The 27,612-nt window shown below is 43.9% G+C and overlaps 1 protein-coding gene across 13 annotated transcripts in view; it reads right to left on the reverse strand.

Annotated features, from left to right (window-relative positions):
- LOC110521425 (CUGBP Elav-like family member 5) overlaps positions 1-27,612 on the reverse strand; it is a 353,741-nt gene that overhangs the window by 44,583 nt on the left and 281,546 nt on the right. For 9 of the 13 annotated variants that reach the window (XM_036968441.1, XM_036968439.1, XM_036968438.1 and 6 more), the window contains exons 4-5: positions 11,944-12,072; positions 6,544-6,623 (exon numbers count right to left, since the gene is read on the reverse strand). In XM_036968441.1, coding sequence (XP_036824336.1) covers positions 6,544-6,623; positions 11,944-12,072 — 209 coding nt within the window. The remainder of the gene's footprint in view (positions 1-6,543; positions 6,624-11,943; positions 12,073-27,612) is intronic. The other 4 variants (XM_036968444.1, XM_036968442.1, XM_036968440.1 and 1 more) reach the window with 1 other exon arrangement.

Raw genomic sequence — 27,612 nt, forward strand, 5'->3', positions numbered from 1 at the left:
CGAAGCGCAGCTCAGAGTAAATATTTATTCCATTCTCCTTTTTCAAATGGCCGGTAATTTAGAATGCATAAGATACTGTATTTACGATAGCATAGCTTCTCCCTTTGTTCTTCAGTCTTCCCACTCTTTCACTCAAACCCAACCCCCTCTCTTTGTGTAACCAGCCCTTATATCTTTTGCGTCCACTAGGGTCATTTTCCTTTATGAAATAATTTGTAATCAATGTATGATTCATTCTGTGTATGTAATTCTGTGTGATTAGTTAGGTATTTAGTAAATAAATAATTAAACCCAGTTTTCTATTGCTGATTCAACTTGTTAGCCAGGGTTCATGAAGATAACCAAGAATTTACAACTTTCAGATGAGACTGAATCAGGCGACGATTAAATATTGACTGCTATTGAGGTAAAAGATAACCAGGTCTTTAAGAGCTTATTCGGAAGATAACAACTCTATAAACATTATTTCGTGGTGCCCCGACTTTCTAGTTAATTATCTAGATGATTAGCTTAATCAGGTAATATTAATTACAGAGAAATGATTTTATAGAATAGCATGTCTTAACACTTAATCCGGCATAGCCAAAGACACGACAATAGCCTCGTTATTCTTCTTCTTCTTCTTAAATATTTTCTTCTTCTTGAACTGCACTGTTGGTTAAGGGTTTGTAAGTAAGCATTTCACAGTAAAGTCTACACTTGTTGTATTCGGCTCATGTGGCAAATAAAGTCTGATTTGATTTGATAGGGGGTTGATGAACCGTCTGGGGAACTTTGTAGGGGTGTGGGGTGTCATGGGGGTTCTATGTACAGTGGACAGGGAAAGAGGCTTGGTTCTAACTTTCTAGGATTGTTAAAATGAAGTAGTGTCTGTGCTTTTAATGATGGAACAATTGGGCCAATAAAGATATTTAAAAAATCTCTCTCTCTCTCTCTCTCTCTCTCTCTCTATCTCTCTCTGAATTCACTATTGAGGGGGTTGAGAATGTGTCAATCACATTTCATTTTCATGCTCAACAATCTGGCTCGAGGCTGGGCTCTGCTTATGTAGGCGAGATTTGCAGGTTGCCAGAGATGCTAAAAGATCGTCAGTGGAGTGGAAGATGAATATAGATGTTTTTCTTCTCTTCCCCCTCTCTCTCTACATTCAGCCCTGTCTCTTTCAGCATCCCCTCTCCCCTGACGGCTGGCTAGCCATAAGTGCACAGCCTCACAAAGTTGCCTGCCTCTCCTCTCCTCGCCACCGGCACCACATTAGGCCCCTGCTCATTAAGTGCACTGTATGACTAAACAATGAAGAGCATGCACTACTAGATAGTAGGGTGAGAGTAAAACAACACTGTAATAGAGGACACACACTCATTCTCCCCCTCATCTCATCTCCTCTCCAGACCCACAGTCCATACTCTGTCGTGAGAGTCAGTACAAGGTTACACATCCCAGTCATACCGGTAGAAGGGCCTTGTTTTGTGTCTGTCCCGGTTTTACTATGGGTCCCATTAACATTATTATGGGGTATAACTATAAGCGAGTCTGGGAGCAGGGATGCAGCACTGGAATACAAGAATGTGCAGCAGTGGCAAACAGTGAAGATTTTACTCCACAGCACTAAAAAAGCTATTAAAAGGCTGAGCTGGTTTGCTTCTTCTCCTGCTGAGGAGGCTCCCAGGTTCTTGGGGAGAGTTGGAATATATAATCTGACAGTATTAAGTTGTCTGAGAGCTAGGCAGAGGGAGGATGCTGCAGCCCCAGCTTTCTTCCTGTCCTGCCGTCTGGAGTGTGCTCACTTATGGAAGTGTGGTTAATTGTGGATTGAGTGTGTGAGTGCAATGCAGATCCTAGTCTGTCTCCCTTTCTGTACTCTTCTATCCTATCAGTCTGTGTCTCTGCCCTGCTGTTGGCTCTCCCAGATATGTTGTATTGATCAGGGTGGATTCTGTGTGAACCCATAGCTCCGGCAGAGCCTCGGCACCTTTAGACTGCTACATGAACTCCAGGAGCTTCAGAGTCCCTGGGAGACTTACAGTGGGTTTATTAGCAGCCATCGTGCCACTGCGCCACACTCTCAGCCTCTAATACGAAAGGTGAAGAGGTTAAACATGTCCTGGTGATGCTTCACTAACCCCCTGTCTCTCCTCTCTGTGGAGAGGTCTTTATTTCAGTCATCACAAAAGCCCTTCTCTTTAGATGTCATGTTAGAGTGGCCTGCTACTTCCATGTCCATTCCCATGTCTTTTTATCCACCCAATCTTTTTCATTGGGCCTGTCAAGATATCACGGTGCAGAATCTCTCTCTCGCCACAGTACAAAGCAGTGAGGTGGATAAACTATGAAGTAAAAGTCTCATTAAATGTTAAGCTTCCAAGTGTGAGGCTGAACCCCCACCGGCTCAGAGCATCTAGAGCGGGTTCGGGAAAAGGGAGTAAAACTGTGGGAATAACACAGGCAGCTGTTCTTAGACAAGAAAAGAGGAGAAAAAGGACTGAGATTCAATGGAAAGTCGTCTGTCTTTATGAGTGCTCCCTTTGCAGCCAGGGTCCAATTGGTTCCTTTCCAGGCTGCACACACAGCACACCCCTCGTGTGAATGGTCCACACAAAGCTGCAAAGTTGCTTTAACGTTACACCTCCGTCTCTGTGCAAATCTTCAGAATAAGGTAATAAGGTTGAATTATCCTGTGCATGTCGTCATCTTACATAAGCAGCTGCAACCTGTAACGGACTCAAGTGTCACATGGCGAGTCCTGTAGCGGTGTCCCTGTCTCTTTGGTTTAGTCACACGATGGCTTAGTAACTAGAACAAAGGTTCCTAGTTCCTACTCAACTGTCTCAAACAGGAATACACAGCCGCTATTGACAGGAAGTAGTTTAGTGAGTTCATTATTAAACTTTCTATTGTTCTGTTTCATGTTTAAATGATCATTATGATAGCCTGAATCCCATTACTCTGCACTAAGTAACCACTGAGAATGAATTAAGGCACACTGTGTGTTTATTGCTTGGTTAGTAAAATAACAAATTAGTGTAATCCATTAGGCTCTGATTAGAATGTCAATTGCTTGGGAAGTGACACTAGGAAAAATAAATATTAAGCAATTGTTTAATGTGAGGAACATAGATATCTCATCCATGTGAAGTAACCTACTAACATTAAACTAGTAATTTTATTACCCTGACACTGGCTCTCATTCTATGGTGTGAATAAACTAATTAAAGCGAGATCACACTCAGCTGTGGGCTTTGACTATCTCCTCTCAGCGTATCTCCCTGTCTGGCAGATAGCACAGGAGGTTGGTGGCATCGTAATTGGGAGAACAGAGTCATGGAATTGACTGGAGCGGAATGAGGGAATGGTATCAAATACATCAAACACATGGTGTCCAGGTGTTTGATGCCATTCCATTTGCTCCGGTCCAGGCCATTATTATGAGCCGTCCTCCCATCAGAAGCCTCCACTGTCAGATAGCCACAGTGTGTCCATCACAGTCTAAAGTTGAACCAATCCTTTCCTAAGCTCAAACGGAGAATAACCTTGTTCTCTGGTCCTGAACCTGTTATTCTGTCCCGGGACATTCCCCCAGACACCTTCATCCTGAATCCCAGCAATTTGCTTTATAGCTCCAGCATTTAAATGTTTAATTGTGCGACGTCTTGAGCCATGTGAGGTCTTCTGAGCCCCGGGGCAGGGGCATGCGTGCGTGGAATGGAAGGGAGAGCCTGTCAGGGTCTCACATCTGACCTGTCATCACCTCCCACAACCCCATTCCACTCCTGCTTCTGACACACTCACACACACTTTCATACATTTACACACACTTACAAACACATACATATAGATGGATAGACTAATACACTCATGCACACAGATACACACTTAGGGATAGAGACATCCACCTATAGACACATTCCCTCTCACATTCATATGCTCAAACAGTAACACACACATACACACGCTCATTATCATACACACACACATTCACAAGAGACCACATTTAATTACACAATTTCTGAACGTCATATCCACACACATGTACTCACTCAGATCCCTCTCACACACATATACATAGACACACACTTACATCCCCCAACATGAAAAACGCAAATGTATTCGGCTCAAGTCCTCCGAGCTGGAAAATAAGATCAGTCAGTGAGCCTTTGACCCTGGCTGATGGCTGTATGAGGATGTGACAGAGAGGAGAGAGAGAGTGTGCGTGTGTGTACATTTGCCCGTGTGGACCTGTCAGTGCACAAGCATGTGTGTGTGTGTGTGTGTGTGTGTGTGTGTGTGTGTGTGTGTGTGTGTGTGTGTGTGTGTGTGTGTGCGTGTGTGTGTGTGTGTGTGTGCATGGTTGTGTGCTTGCGTGTGCGTGTTCTGCAATGCTTGGGGGATCTGCTGCTTATCTGTTAAGAAACTGCTGCTGTTCGTTATAGTATTTACATTCAGCTTGGCTCTCGGGTAGAAATTATTCATAGCCATCTCTTTTCCTAGACTGATCACTTCTGCCTTTGGAATAGCTTGTATATGCTGCACACCTATTATTTTGTGTTTGACATAGTTGGTATTCATTTGTTATAACATTTAAAATTAATTTAAATAGACCCTAGATGTGGAGAATTTTGAATAGAGAGAACAGGGTCATTCATTGCATGGAATAGTTCATAATTACCGCCTGGAAGACACTGTATAGATGTACTGTTAGAAGTCCTGTAACGATGCTGTTCCATTCTCAATGCAGTGCTGTTCATGCAGATGTAGTCAGGTAGGATAATTCAGGACTGTCCTCTGAGTATCCCAAGCCCAGCTCAAGGCCTAATGGTGCACTGTCTGTCTGTCTGTCTGTGTAATTCTGGCGAGACGGAGCGACCGGGGCCAACACACGCCCATCCAAACCTCTGACACAGGAGATGAGATGCTGAGAAGATTTCTATAATCAATTTAGCCGACCAGGAGGGGATAAATCCTGTCCATTTTCCTCCTCACTCGCTTTTCCATCTCTCCTTCATCCCTTCCTCTGTTCTTCCTATCTCCCACCCGCACGCCCCTCCCGCTGCTCATACACAAATGAATCATTCAGCAGCCGATGTAGTGAAAGGTGGAGTAAACAAGTCTATTGCCTATTATCCCGGGAGGCCGGGAAAGAGAGAAGAGTGAGGGGAGAGAGGCAGAGATATACAGTAGAGGAGAAGGAAAAACAATGTGGCTGTCCAATACCACAGATCAGAGAGCACACGAGGTCCAGCCTATCTCCAGTCTATCTCCAGATTATCTCCAACCTATCTCCAGATTATCTCCAGCCTATCTCCAGATTATCTCCAGCCTATCTCCAGCCTATCCTCACGTCCCCGAGTCATTTGCACTTATATTGACCTCAAGGTTTGCACCAAAAGGAATGACCAAGTCAGCTAGTGCGGCGCTGTCTTTATCCACGTGTTGTGCCCCCATACAGTAAATAATAAAACCACGTGGTCTAATGCCGCAATGATGAAAGAGGGAGAGTTCAGGCTCCTGCTCCTCCATGCCTGGAGTTTCTCCAACAAAGAGAGTGTATAGGCTGAGTGTACTTCAGCCCACTGAATAATACGTAGCGCGCAGAATAACTATAATGCAGCTTTAGAGTGCACAGTAAGTGCCCTTTGTTTCTATGCATCAATGGTTTAGAGGGGCTTCCCTAACCACCGGCCACAAACAAATAATAACCACACCTAGCAGCACAACAGACTGCTAGGATTACTGTATTTGTTCATTGTGACTCTCAAACTCGGATCCGGGAGCGTAATCATCGCCTGACACTAATTAGCATAACGCAACGGACATAAATCTTCCTAGAAAATCTTCCTATTCATGAAAATCACAAATGAAATATATTGAGACACAGCTTAGTTAAAAAGGGTCTAACGGAAACATGGCAAAACATTTTTCACCGATAGCTCAACCCATTATCATTCCATGAGATGAAAATGAATGTTCAATCATTTTTCTATAATTAGACACGCAAAAACTACCAATCCCTTTCATTCTAAAGAAGGTCTCACGCCCTGACCATAGAGAGCTGTTTATTCTCTGATAGTTGTGGCGTGATAGTGACTAGGGTGGGTCATCTAGGTGATTAATGGTTTATGTTGGCCTGGTATGGTTCCCAATCAGAGACAGCTGTTTATCGTTGTCTCTGATTGGGGATCATATTTAGGCAGCCATTTCCTCCTTGTGCTTTGTGGGATATTGTCTACAGATAGTTGCCTGTGTGCACACCAGTAGCGTCACGTTTAGTTTGGTAGTTTGTTGTTTTTGTTCTGTGTTCATTTATTAAAGGATAATGTACGCCTACCACGCTGCACCTTGGTCCAATCATTATGATGAGCGTGACAGAAGGTTTGCTGTTTTCTTGTTGAAGCTGGAATATTTATGAGGACAGTTGCACGTTGTGTCGGTCAATAAAAACTGGAGGTTGATCAGTAGAATCTAATGTAAAGTTACCGTTGTTGTTTGTTCGTGTCGTGAATGTTGTATGTGGTTGTGTGGAAGGAAGGCAGGAGGTGTACTTACTGGCATGGTCTGGCTGCCATGGAGGGCACTGATTGCAGACTGGGCCTCCGCGTGTGTGGAGAACTTTACAAAGGCACAGCCTGAAAAACACACACACACACACACACACACACACACACACACACACACACACACACACACACACACACACACACACACACACACACACACACACACACACACACACACACACACACACACACACACACACACACACACACAGGGAGGGAGAAAGAGGAAGGGTGCCGGCACGCACAAACACACACGCACACACACACATACACACAGGAAGTGAATACAAAGCAGGGTGCCTTTATTAAACACTGTGAAGAGAAGCGCGTCAAAAGCGCTCCCATTGCACAGCAGGCTGCTCCTCCCCAGGCTGCTCAAGCTGCAGGCTCTTGTACAGATTGCACTGATGAAGCAGAAAAGCATGCTATTTAGCACCACATGCCTGTCTGTGCATATTAAATACAGACCCAGTGAAATACATATTGTCTTAAGTCGTCATTATGCATTAGTCTACAGTTCCTGGAAAGAAGCTAAACATGTTGAAGGGACTAATGCCGGTTGGATCAAGACCTGCAGCGAAGGAACCCAGGGGGGTAAACCTAGAGAATTACTGCATCTTTAAGTGTGGTCTTATCACACACTCTTCTCCTGTCTACCACTGGACAAAATAATTGAGCCTGATATAAACTGTATAAATAAATATGTATGTAACTTAGTTGACAGTTAATGGTTAGTTGACAGACAGGTATCCACAAATATCTGTAAATCTTTGTTTTTGTAAAGGATTGCATTATCTGACTTATATGACACTGATGTTCATTCACATTACTCAAACAGAGTATAGCGGGGACTAAATCTTACCTCCCCTACACTCTTAAAAAAGGTTTCCAAAAGGGTTCATCGGCTGTCCCCATAGGAGAACCCTTTTTGGTTCTAGGTAAAACACTTTTAGGTTCCAGGTAGAACCATTTTGGGTTCCATGTAGAACCCTCTGTGGAATGGGTTCCTCATGGAACCCAAAACGGTTCTAATTGGAACCAACAAGGGTACTTCAAAGGGTTATTTTTTTAAAGAATGTACTTGCCCCAGTGTCTCGCAAAGAACAACGCAATTGTTATAACATCCGCCATTCCCTCTTTACTTCTGTACGACTGTCGAGTCAGAATGCCAGGACCTCAACCTCCACAACATTCCACAACAATTTTCATAAGCACTGGCATGGGACTATGTTTCAGAGACATGAAGAAGCAGGGCTCCCACTGCTATTTACTGTATGTCAGAAGGTATTGGTTTCTACTAGACTGTGTGCCAGTTGCCTGGGTTGATAGACCATGGGGCCTGGGTCGTTCAATGAAAATAGTGCCTATTCCATCCCTTTGATGTTTTAAGTAGCAATTGTTCAATAATATTGAATTTTAAAAGCATGTTATATTAAATGAGATGCCCTTATAGACCTCATGGAGAATTGCGGTTTTTTTTATGAATAAAGACTTGCTAAAGTGACAAAATTCTGCCTTTTAACATGTCCCCTCGTGCACCCTCTGTAAACCCTGTGTAAACCCTCTGTAAACTTATAGCAAGATGTTAACATGTCCCCTCGTGCACCCTCTGTAAACCCCGTGTAAACCCTCTGTAAACCCTCTGTAAACTTCTAGGAAGATGTTAACATGTCCCCTCGTGCACCCTCTGTAAACGTCTAGGAAGATGTTAACATGTCCCTTCGTGCACCCTCTGTAAACGTCTAGGAAGATGTTAAAATGTCCCCTCGTGCACCCTCTGTAAACTTCTAGGAAGATGTTAACATGTCCCTTCGTGCACCCTCTGTAAACTTCTAGGAAGATGTTAACATGTCCCCTCGTGCACCCTCTGTAAATGTCTAGGAAGATGTTAACATGTCCCCTCGTGCACCCTCTGTAAACTTCTAGGAAGATTTTAACATGTCCCCTCGTGCACCCTCTGTAAACTTCTAGGAATATGTTAACATGTCCTTTCGTGCACCCTCTGTAAACTTCTAGGAAGATGTTAACATGTCCCCTCGTGCACCCTCTGTAAATGTCTAGGAAGATGTTAACATGTCCCCTCGTGCACCCTCTGTAAACTTCTAGGAAGATGTTAACATGTCCCCTCGTGCACCCTCTGTAAACTTCTAGGAAGATGTTAACATGTCCCTTCGTGCACCCTCTGTAAACTTCTAGGAAGATGTTAACATGTCCTTTCGTGCACCCTCTGTAAATGTCTAGGAAGATGTTAACATGTCCCCTCGTGCACCCTCTGTAAACTTCTAGGAAGATGTTAACATGTCCCCTCGTGCACCCTCTGTAAACTTCTAGGAAGATGTTAACATGTCCCCTCGTGCACTCTCTGTAAACTTCTAGGAAGATGTTAACATGTCCCCTCGTGCACCCTCTGTAAACCCTCTGTAAACTTCTAGGAAGATGTTAACATGTCCCCTCGTGCACCCTCTGTAAACGTCTAGGAAGATGTTAACATGTCCCCTCGTGCACCCTCTGTAAACTTCTAGGAAGATGTTAACATGTCCCCTCGTGCACCCTCTGTAAACTTCTAGGAAGATTTGAACATGTCCCCTCGTGCACTCTCTGTAAACTTCTAGGAAGATGTTAACATGTCCCCTCGTGCACCCTCTGTAAACTTCTAGGAAGATGTTAACATGTCCCCTTATGCACCCTCTGTAAACCCTCTGTAAACTTCTAGGAAGATGTTAACATGTCCCCTCCTGCACCCTCTGTAAACTTCTAGGATTATGTTAACATGTCCCCTCTGTAAACCCTCTGTAAACTCTCTGTAAACTTCTAGGAAGATCTTAACTCCAACATTTCTCAAAGTTTTCACCATCAGCATCCAGCCTAGTCCCATGTAAAGCTCTAGTTATTTTGTTGTTTTGACAAAATCAATTCTGAGGATGATTATTTACAGTGCCTTGCGAAAGTATTCGGCCCCCTTGAACTTTGCGACCTTTTGCCACATTTCAGGCTTCAAACATAAAGATATAAAACTGTATTTTTTGTGAAGAATCAACAACAAGTGGGACACAATCATGAAGTGGAACGACATTTATTGGATATTTCAAACTTTTTTAACAAATCAAAAACTGAAAAATTGGGCGTGCAAAATTATTCAGCCCCTTTACTTTCAGTGCAGCAAACTCTCTCCAGAAGTTCAGTGAGGATCTCTGAATGATCCAATGTTGACCTAAATGACTAATGATGATAAATACAATCCACCTGTGTGTAATCAAGTCTCCGTATAAATGCACCTGCACTGTGATAGTCTCAGAGGTCCGTTAAAAGCGCAGAGAGCATCATGAAGAACAAGGAACACACCAGGCAGGTCCGATATACTGTTGTGAAGAAGTTTAAAGCCGGATTTGGATACAAAAAGATTTCCCAAGCTTTAAACATCCCAATGAGCACTGTGCAAGCGATAATATTGAAATGGAAGGAGTGTCAGACCACTGCAAATCTACCAAGACCTGGCCGTCCCTCTAAACTTTCAACTCATACAAGGAGAAGACTGATCAGAGATGCAGCCAAGAGGCCCATGATCACTCTGGATGAACTGCAGAGATCTACAGCTGAGGTGGGAGACTCTGTCCATAGGACAACATTCAGTCGTATATTGCACAAATCTGGCCTTTATGGGAGAGTGGCAAGAAGAAAGCCATTTCTTAAAGATATCCATAAAAAGTGTTGTTTAAAGTTTGCCACAAGCCACCTGGGAGACACACCAAACATGTGGAAGAAGGTGCTCTGGTCAGATGAAGCCAAAATTTAACTTTTTGGCAACAATGCAAAACGTTATGTTTGGCGTAAAAGCAACACAGCTGAACACACCATCCCCACTGTCAAACATGGTGGTGGCAGCATCATGGTTTGGGCCTGCTTTTCTTCAGCAGGGACAGGGAAGATGGTTAAAATTGATGGGAAGATGGATGGAGCCAAATACAGGACCATTCTGGAAGAAAACCTGATGGAGTCTGCAAAAGACCTGAGACTGGGACGGAGATTTGTCTTCCAACAAGACAATGATCAAAAACATAAAGCAAAATCTACAATGGAATGGTTCAAAAATAAACATATCCAGGTGTTAGAATGGCCAAGTCAAAGTCCAGACCTAAATCCAATCGAGAATCTGTGGAAAGAACTGAAAACTGCTGTTCACAAATGCTCTCCATCCAACCTCACTGAGCTCGAGCTGTTTTGCAAGGAGGAATGGGAAAAAATGTCAGTCTCTCGATGTGCAAAACTGATAGAGACATACCCTAAGCGACTTACAGCTGTAATCGCAGCAAAAGGTGGCGCTACAAAGTATTAACTTAAGGGGGCTGAATAATTTTGCACGCCCAATTTTTCAGTTTTTGATTTGTTAAAAAAGTTTGAAATATCCAATAAATGTCGTTCCACTTCATGATTGTGTCCCACTTGTTGTTGATTCTTCACAAAAAATACAGTTTTATATCTTTATGTTTGAAGCCTGAAATGTGGCAAAAGGTCGCAAAGTTCAAGGGGGCTGAATACTTTTGCAAGGCACTGTATGTCATGTAATTAGTGATTCATTTATGTCTGTCCCTCATTTTAAAGTCAACCCTGTTATGTGAACTTAACTCTCGTCTTATTATTGTGAAACTATTCCTTATAAAAAAATTTAAAAAAGGAACATTGAACATCTAATAGTAAAAACATGATTCTACTATTTTTGGCAATTTTCTTTTGTGTTTTGTGATGTAAAACTGAGTGGGCCGAGCATAACACGTCAACCCTATTACGGTCAACCCTATTACGGTCAACCCTGTTACCCATAGATTGGCAGGCTAGACATGTTTTAACAATTTCACATTTTTTGTGAAGCTTGCATTTAATTGCCACTTTCTGTAACACACAGCATATGTCCATTACCCCTGCGGCAAGGGGATTTATGGCTGAATTAAGATGAAATCGTCAACCCTGTTACGGTCAACCCTGTTACAGTCAACCCTGTAACTTTATTTGCCACTTAATAGGCACTTATTTTTTTATTCAACCTCTTGAGATGGGAAAACATGTTTTTTTATGTAGATGAACATGTGCTCTATGTGACAGAATGTTAATATGAAGTGAAATACTTCTCAAAAGGCAATGAATTGGTGGAACGACCCTGCTACAATACAGTGCATCAGTTAGGCCTTCTTATTGTTCATCTATGGGAATGTTTCCCTTACAGGCCTACATAACCTGGAAGACCATTCTGAGCATAATACAAGCCATGATGGCTCCTATTACTACTAAAATAAATAATGCCCATTATGAATCTGTGATTTCTCAGCTGAAACTAACTGTTGAATAGACAGTGACCTAGATAATATCTGAGGTACAGTATATAATTGATTCCTACCTTTGCTGTTTCCGTCAGGACCTCTTAGGACGGTGCACTCCTCGATGACTCCGTAGGGCTCAAAGAGGCGGTACACATCCTCCTCAGTCTGTTGTTTGTTCAGCATCCCCACAAACAGCTTCCTGTCTTCTGAAACAAAGAGAAAAGCAAATTAAGGGTTAAATAAAACTGACCTCTCAATGTGACCAGTCTAAATGAGTATTGCAACCATAATGTCATATTGCCTTAGCTATACCGATGTAGGATCTTAATTTGAGCCAGTTTGATACAGCAGGGAAATAATCCTGCAGCAACAGGAAATGTGAAATATTATGTGGATTATAATTAATGGCCATTTTTGTAGGGGTTGATTTATTTTTCGTTAGGGAAAATCAAGTTTCAAAGTGGAAATTACAAACTGTTGAAGCCTTTTTAAAACTCAAATACTAAAAGTTTGCCTTTCCTGCTATGCAGGAAAATTCTCAGCAAAAGAGTGATCTATTTAAGAACCTACATCTGTATGCCAATGTAGGCTCTGCTCACTGTGCTCAGTGGCCGGTATATGAACATAGGGCAATGTATTTGTCTGCTCCATTTAGCTCTGTGAGTTGAGTCACAGTGTATTGTTCCTGTGCCAAGTCTGCTCATTTTAATTTCAACGATAATTGGGTTTGCTCACATATTTGAGCCCTGGGAAGGCCTTGGGTTCTATCAGAGCGCGGCCATGCCCCTACCTTGGGGGAATGGGAAGAAGCAGCAGGCTGATGAAACAGCTGTGTATGGTCCTTCAGATACACCAGGAGCTCCAGGCAGTCCACTATATGGATATGTCTGCTTCTGCCTCCTATACTGCTGACCTTCAATTTTACTGAATACAGGCTATTTGTTATTTGTCAATCTCCCTCTCTCCCTCTGCCTCAGACTATATGTTTAATTGCTGCTGATCCAGTGTTTTCAGTGTATCACCACAGAAATAATATTCCAGAGCTCTTCAATGAACAATGGCACGTCTCTCCGGCACAGAGAAGGTGAATAATGCTGACTTTTCAATATGGTACGCTGTACTATTGAGTCCTGTTAAATGCAGGGGGACTTTCTCTTTACCTTGACCTGACATGCTATGTTTACTGTTGTTCTGCTCATATGATTAATGCTTTGCTCACTAAATCCCACTGGCAGAAACACTACTACCAACCTCCCCTTTACAGATTTTCTATAACTTTGAGTGCACCTATGTAACAAAGGCAAACACAAGCAGAAGAGGAATCCAGGGCCAGGCTCTGGGCTTTGGAGTTCAACATCATTCCCAGTCTGTGGTAATGTGGTATGTCAGGGTGACCTCTGCGGCTATGAGAGACCGTGAGAGACCGTGAGAGAGAGAGACTGTCTGTTATTGTGCTGTGGCGTGACCTGACCCAGGCAGGACCTACTGATATCCATATTCCTCCTCCAGCATCCAGCCTAGTCCCATGCAGCCGCACCGGTCGCTGCCACCCTGCCACAGACAGAGCCCCGGCCAGCACCCTGACTCAGCATGACCAATGATGCACCTTTAAAATAATCACCAGTGTCATGGCACTGTCAAGGGAGGAGCGGCCCTCGTGACACTCTTTATTGTTAGTGGCAGGATCAGAGGGTATGTATCAAAATGGAAGCGATCCAATGTGACACCTGTCATGGTGGATTGGAGAGCATTTATCTTCAAAAGAGAAAGCCCTGAACTGGAAAATAAAAGGCCAAGACGCTTCTTCCTGTTGTTTGGGCGGAATATGAATGTGGAGGTGGGGTGGGTTTGAGGGGGATTCAATTCTTTGCACCCACTCCTTCAGACTCGTGCACATGCACAAGTGTGCATGTACACACACAGACATACGCCTTTGCCCTCTCCTCCATGGCGCCCTTCCAGGAACATAACTCCTAAAGCATTGTCCCCTCTATGGATGATGGGAATGTGACAAGGCAGGATTAATGTATGCAGCTGACCTATATGAATTTCATATGTTCCGTACTATGCCATTCAAGTCATGAACAGAACTCCTGTGGCACGCCTCAAAATACGACATTGAAACTGTCCCATCGCTGATAGACTGCTCAATGGCAAATTACCTAGAGCTGAATGGAATAATATTTTTGGGACTAGGAGCACATCAGGAATAGACCCATATATCAGATCAGATGCGTGTGTAACATTGGTTGGTTACAGACGGCACCAAAAGGCCAAATTGGAGTCCCATTCTGGGCTGTTAGCTTTTCACTGTATTCCATCAGAAATGCCACTGGATTGTCCTGATGTGGAGGTTGAAAGACGTTGTCTCCAGTGCTGCTGTATCTAGAGGGCAGTGTAACACAAGTTCTTCAGCTCCTGCTGAGAAATAGAGAGCATGCTCCTCTCCTAAGTGAGTGTGCTTTGAAAACAAGCTAACAACGCATGAAAATACATCATCTTAGAGACCTATTTCTCAAGCCATTATTGTGCTACTCTGGAGTAAAACGGCACCTTGGGACTTGATACTCATCTAGCTACAACACACAGCGAGGATCATTTAGTGGATCTACAGTAGACTACGAACTCACATGTACGCACACAACACACAACACACCCACACGCAACATAAACACCAAAACAGCACACAAACACACACACATACCAGTGCACCCTCAAGCTGTCACACACATATAAATTAGTCACCCCTTTAGGGGGAGCCCAGATTGATGATGACCCCCTCTGAGATACTGTTCTTAAATCATTGAATAAGAGAGAGTTCTATTGTTGCTATTCAAAAGATCTCCTCAGCCAGTCCAGTAAGATGCATGTCCCACTGCTCAGGACTTTTTTAACAGTATCGACTGGCTGTTAATGCAGCTTTGTGGATTAGTGCTGTCTCTCACAGAGGGAACACAGCTACTGATTACTGCCACTCCACAAATAACTGTTATGGCTGTTGTTTTTAACAACTGAACTGGTCGTCCACATGACCATGAACACAGCTGAGACCAGAATTACCTGCAATCCATGTACTGTAACTTAATACTACACCAACACAGCTGATATAGTGACACTACACAAACACAGCTCATATAGTGGCACTACACCAACACAGCTCATATAGTGACACTACACCAACACAGCTCATATAGTGACACTACACCAACACAGCTCATATAGTGACACTACACCAACACAGCTCATATAGTGCCTTCAGAAAGTTTTCACACCCCTTGACTTTTTCCACATGTTGTTGTGTTATAGCCTGAATTAAACAATTATTAACTTGAGATGTGTTTGTCACTGGTCTACACACAGTACCCCATAATGTCAAACTGGAATTATGTTTGTCGATTTCTTTTACAAATGAATTGAAAAAAATTAAAAGCTGAAATGTCTTGAGTCAGGTATTCAACCCTTTTGTTATGGCAAGCCTACATCAGTTCAGGGTCAAACACTTGCTTAACAAGGCACATAATAAGTTGCATGGACTCACTCTATGTGCAATAATAGTGTCTAACATGATTTCTTTATGACTACCTCATCTCTGTACTCCACACATCTGTAACACAATACAATGTGGAATATGTCAACATGTATGAATACTGTCTAAAAGCACTTTATACTCACACCTCTGCTTAATTGGTAGGAGATACATTTTGTTTGAAAAATATAGAAATTTGCATCACATAGAATCACAATTAGTTTACTATTGTTAAGGTCATTTAGACGCAGCACATGAATCTGCCTGTGACTGTTGCAGCAACAGCTCCAAGAACTCTGTCCTGAAAGATACACCCATCGTGTTCAATCTGGCCTGAGTTGAGAAGCAGCGGTTTGTTTGGAATAAATCCTTTGGAAATGAAAGCATGGAAGAATGAAGAATGAATGGTGAATGTTCTGCCTGGTTCTATATCCTGAAGGTTCCTGGGGCCATCCGAGAATTTTTATCAATTTGTGTGTTTTCATATAAATTTGAAATCAAATAAAAAATGCTTTGTCTGCAAAGTATCTTTTAATCTCGTAATTATAATCCAATGATTTATTTACGACACTGACATCGCATTACAATCACTTATAAATGTATAAAACTAGCAAACATGAATCATGCTACAGTCAGATACAGTATTTTTTACTTAGATTTTCTGTAGCTGTGAAAGTTTTAAGGTTCCCATCTTGCATACATGAGCAATTCTGCAGTCAGGTCTACCGTGTTGGAGACTTATTACAGTGTGTCGGCTGATTACATTCCTGGGGCTCTAGCTGCTTGGGGGTTTGACAGTGAAATGCATAAGAACACTTCCAGTGAATAGCAATTGGATGAGTTTCAGGGTTTTGGCACTGCTGCAGGCTCCAGGAGAAAGCCCTCACGAGGGGGATTGTAAAAGTGCCCGGGCCGATGTGTCGGCTTGCATAAGAACCTGCAGCCTTCAATAAGCCAGGATGGATGAAAGAGAGGAGAAGGAGAGAGAGAGAGAGAGAGAGAGAGAGAGAGAGAGAGAGAGGGAGAGGGAGAGGGAGAGGGAGAGAGAGAGAATGAGAGAGAAATAAAGAGAGAGAGAGAGAGAGAGAGAGAGAGAGCGAGAGAGCGAGAGAGAGAGAGAGAGAGAAAGAAAGAAAGAAAGAAAGAAAGAAGAGTGGAGAGAGAGTATGTGTTACAGAGAAAGCTATTGTCAGAGTAATGGGTTGGTTGCTATGACAACTACTTATACAGCGGCCTGTCAGTCATGTTTCATTGGAGTTTGGAGAGGAGGAGAGGAGGGAGAGGAGGGAGAAGTGAGGAGGAGGGAGTGTTGGAGTGGAGTCATTCCTCTATCTACCTGCTGAGTTGGAGTGTAAATTCGCCTGTCAGCCACACAGATAAGGACAAATTATTCACATTATTAGCCGCCCAATAAAAAGGAACAATAATGAATGGATAAATATATTAAAACAAATGAGAGCCCATCCAGCCAGAAAGTGGGCCCTGAGAAACCATCCAGGTTTTCTCATTTGGGGAAGCAGATAAGAGATAGGGGAGTGGGGTTAAGATAAGCTCCACTGTATTTTATCACACTTTCCCGTCAAACCGTAGAGAATCACAACATTTGCGGTTGGAATACCGAACACCATTTCTTCCACACCCATTGTAGTTGTTCAGCAAGGATGCCACACAATAACAGTGTCAGCATGTGTTCAACCATAAAAAAACATACTAAATATAATTAATGAATTAACCCTCAGAGATTGTAGTCCTTAGCCAGTGCTATTTAATCCAAAGTATTACATATTTGAATCTAGAGCTGTGTTTGCATTAATGAGACAGGCAGGCAGGCTGGGATGGATGCCATGGTGGAGGCTAGGTCTCTCAGGTTGGACCTGTGTTCCTCTTTGCCTGCCTGCCTGCCACCCTGCCGGGGTGTTTAGGGGCAGTGTGTACCAGAGGAGAGTGGAGGGTCTGGGCCCAGGCTTGGCACCGTTGCTGTGTTGAATGAACTCCAGAATAATGACTCTTTTATGTCCTCTGTGTTGTGTTTGTCGCATAGTGAGGGAGGGATGGGAGGGCGACAACATATTGTGTCACAGTGCTGGAACAACATCTGAGAGAACTCCTGCCACCGTGTACTGTTTGCTACCTTAACCCAGTTCTGTGGAGTTTCTGTCTATCAAAAGTTTTGTATGTTATTTGTTTGTTTGTCAATGCTCTACTTTAAATTAGTGGCAAATTATCTGCCGTTGTCTTTGAGGCATTAACCAAACCATGTCAAAAACATATGCTATTGGCAATAATGACAATATACTCAATTGCACACAATTGAGAATCTGATACATGGAAACAGAAAGAATGATACATAATAATACATTAACACAATACTACCCAAACCGATTGTTCTCCATTGTATAACTGAAACACAATCCCTGTCGAAAATTACATTCAAATATGAGACTTATTTTTCCTTTTTAGACTATAACGGGACCAGCAAGCTTGGGTTTGCGTCAAAGTTTCATAACGTTAGTGTCAAGGCTGCTCGTTGGTACTGTAGTGTGGCAGCCAGGGGTCTATATAAACCATCAGTGTAAATGACGAGGAGCAGTGCTTGCTGGGTCCAAACAGTCCTCTGGGAGGATTTGGCCTCAGTGCTTTAACACTGGCTCCTTTTACTGAGCAAACTAAAACACACAGTCCCCCAACCACTTTAACACAGCTAAACCATTTACACCAACACACACAGAGGCGGGAGCATGAAACACCCATACGCCACCACACACACACAGGTGCATGGATGCACAGGCACACTCACGCTCCAAACACACAAACACCATACACACACACACACACACACACACACACACACACAAACCCTTTACACACAAACACCACACACACACACACACACACAAACCCTTTACACACACACACACACACACACACACACACACACACACACACACACACACACACACACAAATCCTTTATACACAAACATGCCGAGCGGCTCCCAAAGCCTTCCCTCAAACAAGCACTCCAGCTACTGTGGGAGGGTGGGTTAATTGTTGTACCATGATCATCCCTATAAAGAATTTTACCACAGAGGCGAAGGTCAGACAGAGGTCACAAATCCCACAGGGGAGCAGCCCCTATAGCATTATTTAAGTTTTGCAGTTCAAAGATGGGAAATGAGTAGAGTGATCAGGCATGGTTTCTGTGCTGGTAGTAGAGACAGGAGCTGATATACGTCTCTTCTCAGCTCTCCACTGATTTTATTTATCAACTGGATAAAATGGCTGTAATGTGCTGCTGGGGAATTCAGCACTGTGGCTGCATGGCTTGGCTGGAAGCCTTGAACATACAATTACTAGTCAGCCACTGCTTCCAGCCTGCCTGACTGCACCATATAAAACCTCTGGGGTGCTTGTGTTTTAGAGCCCAGACAAAACTCCCCTCCTCATCCCCCGCACCTCAAATTGCATGCAGGGAGGAAAATAGTATAACAAGGAATTGCTTAAAATATTTTATCTACACCATATATGTCTCAGCAAATGTACACTCAATATGATAACAAACGTGTAATATTACTCACTGCCTTCAACATATTAAGGTGCCGCTCATAAATCCTGGAACTGCTGTGCAACGTCTATACGTACTCTATATAAACATTTACAATATTGCAGTGCTATATATATTGTCTGCCTTCATAATGCCATTGGAAGGGCATTCTGGCATCAGTTATAATATGGATTTTCTTCCATTCTATTTACTGGTGCTTCTATTATATATCCTGGCTCCATTTTTCTGTACAATATCAGGCCCTACATTTGGCTGCATCTAACACACTGCTCCAGCCTGTTACTTAATTATTTTCTCATCGGTCGACTGACACTGATTCATAAAAGTAATGCTGGGCACACCCTCACCCCCCCTCCCTTCTCACCCCTCCCCGCATCCCCCCTCCCTTCTCACTCCTCACCCCTCCTCCCCCCATTCTCCCTCCCTTCTCACCCCTCCTCCACCCATCCCCCCTCCCTTCTCACTCCTCACCCCTCCTCCACCCATCCCCCCTCCCTTCTCACTCCTCCTCCCTTCTCACCCCTTCTCTCCCTCAACCCCTTCCCTTCTCACCCTCCTCCCCATCCCCCTCACCCCACCTCCTTAATCAACTCTCCTCCCTTCTCACCCATCCTCCCTGCTCCTCCCTCCTCCCCCTCATCCCTCCTCCCTTCTCACCCCTTCTACCTACTCACACCTATTCCCCCTCACCCCTTCTACCTACTCACACCTATTCCCCCTCTCCCCTACTCCACCTCATCCCTTCTCCCTTCTCACCCCTCCTCCACCTCATCCCTTCTCCCTTCTCACCCCTCCTCCACCTCATCCCTCCTCCATTCTCACCCCTCCTCCCCCTCACCCCTCCTCCCTTCTCACCCCTCCTCCACCTCATCCCTCCTCCCTTCTCACCCCTCCTCCACCTCATCCCTCCTCCCTTCTCAACCCTCCTCCACCTCATCCCTCCTCCCTTCTCACCCCTCCTCCCCCTCACCCCTCCTCCCTTCTCACCTCTCCTCCACCTCATCCCTCCTCCCTTCTCACCCCTCCTCCACCTCATCCTCCTCCCTTCTCACCCCTCCTCCTCTCCTCCCTTCTCACCCCTCCTCCACCTCATCCCTTCTCCCTTCTCACACTTCCTCCACCTCACCCCTCCTCCCTTCTCACCCCTCCTCCACCTCATCCCTCCTCCCTTCTCACCCCTCCTCCACCTCATCCCTCCTCCCTTCTCACCCCTCCTCCTCTCCTCCCTTCTCACCCCTCCTCCACCTCATCCCTCCTCCCTTCTCACCCCTCCTCCACCTCATCCCTCCTCCCTTCTCACCCCTCCTCCTCTCCTCCCTTCTCACCCCTCCTCCACCTCATCCCTTCTCCCTTCTCTCCCCTCCTCCACCTCATCCCTCTTCCCTTCTCACCCCTCCTCCACCTCATCCCTCCTCTCTTCTCACCCCTCCTCCACCTCATCCCTCCTCCCTTCTCACCCCTCCTCCACCTCATCCCTTCTCCCTTCTCTCCCCTCCTCCACCTCATCCCTCCTCCCTTCTCACCCCTCCTCCACCTCATCCCTCCTCCCTTCTCACCCCAGTCTCCAGCTCTCCTTCTGAACCTGCATGTTCTCTTTAACACCCTCTCTTTTTCTCTTTACTCTTTATCTCACTCTCTTTATTTTTAGTTTTTTTTACAATCTTCCTCTCTATTCCATTCTCTGGATATCTCTAATTGTACCTTGTGATGATCTTGGATTGCTAATGAGTTACCTTCATGCAGTGGTTATTCTCAAGTAATTAACTTATTTATTCGACAAAGGACAAAATTGACTACATCAAGAGACAACCAACTTTATTAACGAGCCAACCCAAACAAGCATTATACACGTGATATCCTGCCCCCACTATCTGCATTAAAGGGAAGACAAAAAACACACCCCTATCTCGTCTGGGAGCTAGCTGCTCCTCTCACCTCAGACGACCACAAACCAAGACATACACAGACTTTGGTACAAAGGCGCTTTGATTCCAGAAAGGGAGTGAAATAGAGAGAAGGAGCGAGATAATGAGAAAGATGGGGAGAGACAGAGAGAAAAAAAGGGAAGGAGGAGGCTTAGAAGATAGAGAGAGAGAGGCCATGGCAGAGAAGTGAGGATGTACGAGAATAAGTTATATCCCTGTGCAGCTTTGTGTGGGAGAGGAGTGGACTGAGCTGGCAGATGACTTTGCTAGCAATGGATAAAAGAGTCTTATAGGCCACCCGGGCATGTCAACCATCCCCACCCTGTGTGGGAGTAGGGTGGGCGAGCAGGGTTGACCACGACACTAACCCCAGAGCCCCATGGAGACCTTGGCGAAGGTGGATTTGCCATATGCATTGTACACCATCTCCCTTTTGGATGTATTCCCTTATCCATATTCATTCAGTAATCTCAGAGAGGGAGTGTTAGCATACCTGCTGCCTGCCTGGCTGTAATATACTGTACCTGTACTCTCCAGAACTGCAGTGTTAACAGTTATGAGGACAACAAATGATGTATAAGGTAAAGCTACAAAGACATTAATAAATACATAAACCTTAAAGCTTGTCATTTCTATATTTTTTTGCGATTCCACATTACAGTTTTTTTTGGATTGCTTACACACTAAAATGAAAAGTAGTACACTATTAGCAAAACCTTACACTCAAGAAGCAAAACATCAGCCCATATTTGCACAACTATAAGCACATTGTCAACCTCACACTTGTTGCAAAACTCTACACACAGTGATTTGCAAAACACTAAACACACTTAACATACATTACACACAAAAATCTATCATGAAGTCACGTCCTTGCAATACCAAAGCACTGACTGTCAAATTACCACACCGTCCAACCAATTGGTTCAACACAGTCATCAGGTGTGCAAACACTCGTTTGCTTAACTGTAGACACACCAATCAGGTGTATAAGCACTATAAAAAGCAGCAGGTGAGTTCATCGGTCTTCAAGCACAATGGAAAGAGTCAGCGAAAGAGTAAGACGAGGAGGAGGAGGAGGACGACGAGGAGAACGAGAAGGACGAGGAGAACGAGGACGAGGAGGAGAACAAGGAGGAGAATGAGGAGGACGAGGAGGAGGATGAGGAGGAGGAGGAAGGGGAGGAAGAGGAAGACAAGAAGGTGCTCAAAGAGGACCGAATCTGACAAATGAGATCCGCGCAACACTGGTTGACCACGTTGTCAACCACGGCCTGACGCTGAGGGAGGCTGGACTGCGAGTACAGCCAAATCTAAGCCGATATGCAGTGGCAAGTGTGATGAGAACATTTAGACTGGAAAATAGGTATTGTAAAAATATCATCATATCAAAAACATCTGCACGGTTTCAGTAACTGCTTACAGTACTGTATTCTATACACTATCAGCACTTCTGTTACCTTTTCCTGTGAAATTACTGTACTATTGTATACTGGGTTTTTTCTACATAGGATTGAGGGTCAGGGACGACAAGGGGGAAGGCCTCCTATGTTCACAAAACAGCAAGAGAGGGAGATAGTAAACATGGTTTTGGCCAACAATGCTATAACACTCAAGCAGCTCCAAGCTAACATTGTCAATAACCACGCCATTTTCAACGATATCCATCAGGTCTCAACATCAACACTGGCACGCATCCTAAAAAAAAACATATTCAAATGAAGCAAATTTATCGAGTGCCTTTCGAGCGCAATTCCGAAAGGGTGAAACGACTGCGGCATGATTATGCAGTGGTTTGTATTCACTTTAGCAGTGTGATCTTGCATACTGTCTCATAATCTTTTACTGTACTGTAATATGTATACTAGATCTACACTGAACTACACAATTTTGCCTGACACTGTTTTACGAATGGATGGAGAGGAGGTCCAGCATGAGTTCATTTACGTAGATGAGGCTGGGTTCAACCTGACGAGAACACGAAGGAAGGGAAGAAACATCATTGGCAACAGTCAATTTCCCAGGGCAACGTGGGCATAATATAACACTCTGTGCAGCCATTATACAGAATGGGGTCCTCCACCGCCATGCCCATATGGGCCGTTACAACACAGCACATACTTACATTCTTGGACCAATTGCACAACATAACAGCAGCAAATCAAATCATATGCAATACATTGTTGTCTAGGACAATGTGTCTTTCCACCGCTCTGCTCTGGTTCAGAACTGGTTTCAGCAACATCCACATTTCACCGTCCTATATCTTCCACCATACTCTCCATTCCTCAACCCTATAGAATAGTTTTTCTCGGCATGGCGGTGGAAGGTATATGATCTCCGTCTCCAGGCTGAGGTACCCCTCATCCAAGCCATGGAGGAGGCCTGTGACCAGATGGAGGTAGCAGCAATGCAAGGATGGATTCGTCATTCAAGATGTTTCTTTCCAAGGTGTCTTGCTAATGACAACATTGCCTGCGATGTTGATGAAATTCTCTGGCCAGATCCAGCTAGGCGAAGAGGCAATGTCTAGTTTTTATGTTGTTTTTTTTTTACTTACAATACGTAAAGTGACGTTTGGTTACAGTATTATGAATCTCCTTGTCAACATTTTGGGCGTGTTGAGAAATAAATGAGTTTCTTCAGTCTGCAACATTGGTCTTGTGTAGTGTTTGGTGAATTTACATTATATTTGTACTTTGTTGATAGTAGCCTACTCTAATCATAGGGAAGTAAAAGTGCTAAAAGTGTTTTAGGTTTATCACAGCAGAGTGTAACTCGTGTAAACAGAGTATAGTAATGTGAAACGTGTGTGTTTCATATGGTAACAAAGTGTGGTTTTTAAAAAGAAGTGTATAGTTTTTACAAGAGTGTTTAATTTTGCAAAGGATCTGTGGTGTTTTGCTAATCGGGCGTGTGGCTGTGCTAATTGTGTGTAGTGTTTTGAAAACACGGGCCCTGTTTTGAAAATCGTGCTTAAGCAATCCAAAAAAACTGTAAGCAATCAAAAAAAACTGTAACTGGAATTGATTCCATAGGAGTATTTTGAAACAATGGACGTTTTCAGCTGGACGTTTTCTCTGGGCGTGTTGCATGCTTCATATATACGTTCCAGCCACCTACACAAATAAGAACAAACCAGCAGTACGTCTATACAGTAATCAATTTAACATTGAACAAGATCACTTTTCTTGTTCGCATCAAAACCAATAAGAACAGCTCTTTTACTGTACATCAACTGTTTGCTACTGAACACTTTACACTGCTAAATCTCGTGCCAAGGCCTCTCACCACTACTAAGGGGAAACTGCCTGCTCCACAGGCCCTAACCTCATCCGATGTGCCCCTCCCTCTCCATATTAGACTCTTCCCACTGGGCCTAGGTCTTTTTGGAGGGGGCTATTTTCTGCCTTCATCTGGGGGGAGAACCTAGACCCCAGCATTGCAGCCCTGCCCCTACCCTGAGCTCTTACTAAAAATGGATGGCCAGCACATCCTTCCTTCCTTCCCCCTCCTCTCCCCTCTCCTCCCCTGTCTCCTCCCCACTGTCTTGACAGCTCCATTTGTTTTTGTTTTCAGGGTACTTTGCTTGATATCTAATAAAATAACTCTCTATATATCGAGCAAAACATCAAGAAGACGGGTGGAATTGTATATCTATTCTACCCTCTATATCGGTTTGATCACATTTGTGATATCATCATATCATCCTCTAGTATTCGTGTGTGTACAGACAAGGACCTGTGTGTACAGACAAAGACCTGTGTGTACAGACAAAGACCTGTGTGTACAGACAAAGACCTGTGTGTGCAGACAAGGACCTGTGTGTACAGACAAGGACCTGTGTGTACAGACAAAGACCTGTGTGCACAGACAAGGACCTGTGTGTACAGACAAAGACCTGTGTGTACAGACAAAGACCTGTGTGTACAGACAAGGACCTGTGTGTACAGACAAGGACCTGTGTGTACAGACAAAGACCTGTGTGTACAGACAAAGACCTGTGTGTACAGACAAAGACCTGTGTGTACAGACAAAGACCTGTGTGTACAAACAAGGACCTGTGTGTACAGACAAAGACCTGTGTGTACAGACAAAGACCTGTGTGTACAGACAAGGACCTGTGTGTACAGACAAGGACCTGTGCGTACGGACAAGGACCTGTGTGTACGGACAAGGACTGGTGTGTACAGCATTTAGTACGCTGTAGATAAAATCTGTCTCAAGTATGACTGGACATGCAGAATGTGTAAACCAAATTGATGTATTTGGCTTAATAAAACATAGCATAGTTGTGTATCTTGTCAGGTAAATAATAGCAGTAGCTAGGAGAAGAACCACAAATCCAATCAGTCGTTTCCATTCCAATCTGTCCTGTTACAAATCTAGCCTGATGGTCCCTTTGAATTTGCTGTTAGGCCAATGAACAATAAGCATTTTAATTATCTCTGACCTTTTTGAATTCCAGTGATCTCACCCAGTCAGTCCCTCAGGGCCAAAACAAAATGAGATTTAAATCCCAGCTCGGAATGAATAAGAGCCAGCCCATACACTCCAGCTTCACTCTACCATTGGGTGCCAAGACAAACCTAAATTGCATCTTTTATGCACTCTCTTGGCCCAGCCGTATGCATGTGATGCCATGGTGTGTGCAGTGAGGCTGGCAAGCGTGTGCACGTGACCCCCTGAATGCACCCAGACCTGCTCCCAGCTCCAGTACTCTGAGCACCAGAGGGCTTTGTGTGCGAGGGAGAAGAGAGAGAAGCGCTATGTCAGCACCATATGGAACTTGAGACCGAAGGGAAAAGCTAAATAGTATAAAAAGCAACCATGTGATGAAAACTGCATGCAGGGAAGAGGGGAACTGGGCTCACACCACATGGTTGTCTACCAGGAAGCTCTTTCCTGCATCGCTGACTGACATTTTCTGATTTTCTGACAACAGACCCCCTTTCTATCCACTGCGAAGCCTCTCTCTGTTTTCCCTCCAGTTCAGGATAATAATTTACATACCTCAATCTCTCCTCTACCACTTCCTAATTAGAGGGGTTTAATCTGAGAATGACAGGAAAAAAAGCTGGCCTGATTAATATGTTAAGTTCGGTATCTCTACAGTTTGGCTGTAGAGTTAATCAAAGAGCTGATATTCTGCTCCATTCTCTCAGACCTGGAAGCCTGCTCCTTAATCATACTGTAAAGATGATGTAATGGTAAGGAAATTCTGGTAATTAGACACCTGCACTAGACTAATTAGAAAGCTGAACTTTCCCTGTTTAGTTAAGCCATTCGCTCTGCAAACTTTTCAGGTAATTTAACTTTGACTGACTGCAAACACAGTATTAGACAGACATGTAGACAGACAGACTCCTGAGCTTCAGCTCTTTTCTGTCTTGGTTGTTTTTGTCACTTTCTTCTGTGCTTTTGGTTCAGTGATGTCGAGCTGATCGGTTAGATTTTTCATATTACAGCCAACAACAAGCTGTACTTTACACTTCCACAGCGGCCTCCCAACCATAATCTCCAGGAGAGAACAGTGTTGACGGAACACATTATACAGCTTTGGAGGGGAAAGGTTTGCATCAAAACAGAAATAGGATTAAAAAAAATGTAAACCTCTTAGAAGTATGAACTTTTAAGAGCACATGGCCAGCAGACTTAACCCTGGCCTTTCAAATGAATCCATTAGTGTTTGTGTGTCTGTGCATGCTGGTCCATCCCTACCTTATGTGTGCGTGACTGGGGCGTGTGTGTGTGCACCTAAATGAGTACACACACTGTAATACTTTTAATCTTCCATAGAGCACTGTCAGCTGTTTGTTAACCATGCCACCTCTTTCGCAAGTTTGGGTACGTATTGAAATGACTGACAGGATGCAGAAGTGTCTGTATTTCAAATATCAATTGGTGGTGTCAGCGTGGCTCAGTAATGTGAAGGATTATCTGATATTAGTTTAGTCAATTCATCATTTCAAAGGGCAGTCGCTCAGGTGCTGATTAGCAACTGTACACACTTGACAATTAAGGGTCCCTGGAGAGCTGGCGTTGTGGAGACTTCAGCCCTCCATAAAACACACATACAGAGAGAGGGGGAGTGAGGAAGGGAGGGAGAGAAAGAAGGGGAGATGGAGGGGGTAGAGAGAAGAGGGGAGATAAGGAGAGGAGCGGAGGAAAGGAGAGATGAGGGGAAGTGGGGGAGGGAGAGGAGAGATGGTAGAAAGAGGGAAAGGTAGGAGAAGTGAGAGGCTGTAGCTCTTCAAAATCAAATCAAACGTTATTTGTCACTCGCTTCATAACAACTATATACACTGAGTGCACAAAACATTAAGAACACCTGCTCTTTCCAAGACAGACTGACCAGGTGAATCCAGGTGAAAGCTATGATCCCTTATTGATGGCACTTGTTATTGGTGTCCCTTCCACAGGACGGTTGAGCTAACGTAGGCTAATGCGATTAGCATGAGGTTGTCAGTAACAAGAACATTTCTCAGGACATAGACATATCTGATATTGTCAGAAAGCTTAAATGCGTGTTAATCTAACTGCACTGTCAAATGTACAGTAGCTACTACAGTGAAATAATACCATGCCATTGTTTGAGGAGAATGCACATTTTTGATCATGAAAAGTTATTAATAAACAAATTAGGCACATTTGGGCAGTCTTGATACAAAGACTAGAACAGAAATGCAATGCAATTCATTTGATCAGTCTTAAACAGTGTAAATCAATCA

Source organism: Oncorhynchus mykiss, chromosome 30 (genome assembly GCF_013265735.2).
Source record: "Oncorhynchus mykiss isolate Arlee chromosome 30, USDA_OmykA_1.1, whole genome shotgun sequence".
NCBI lineage: Eukaryota > Metazoa > Chordata > Actinopteri > Salmoniformes > Salmonidae > Oncorhynchus > Oncorhynchus mykiss.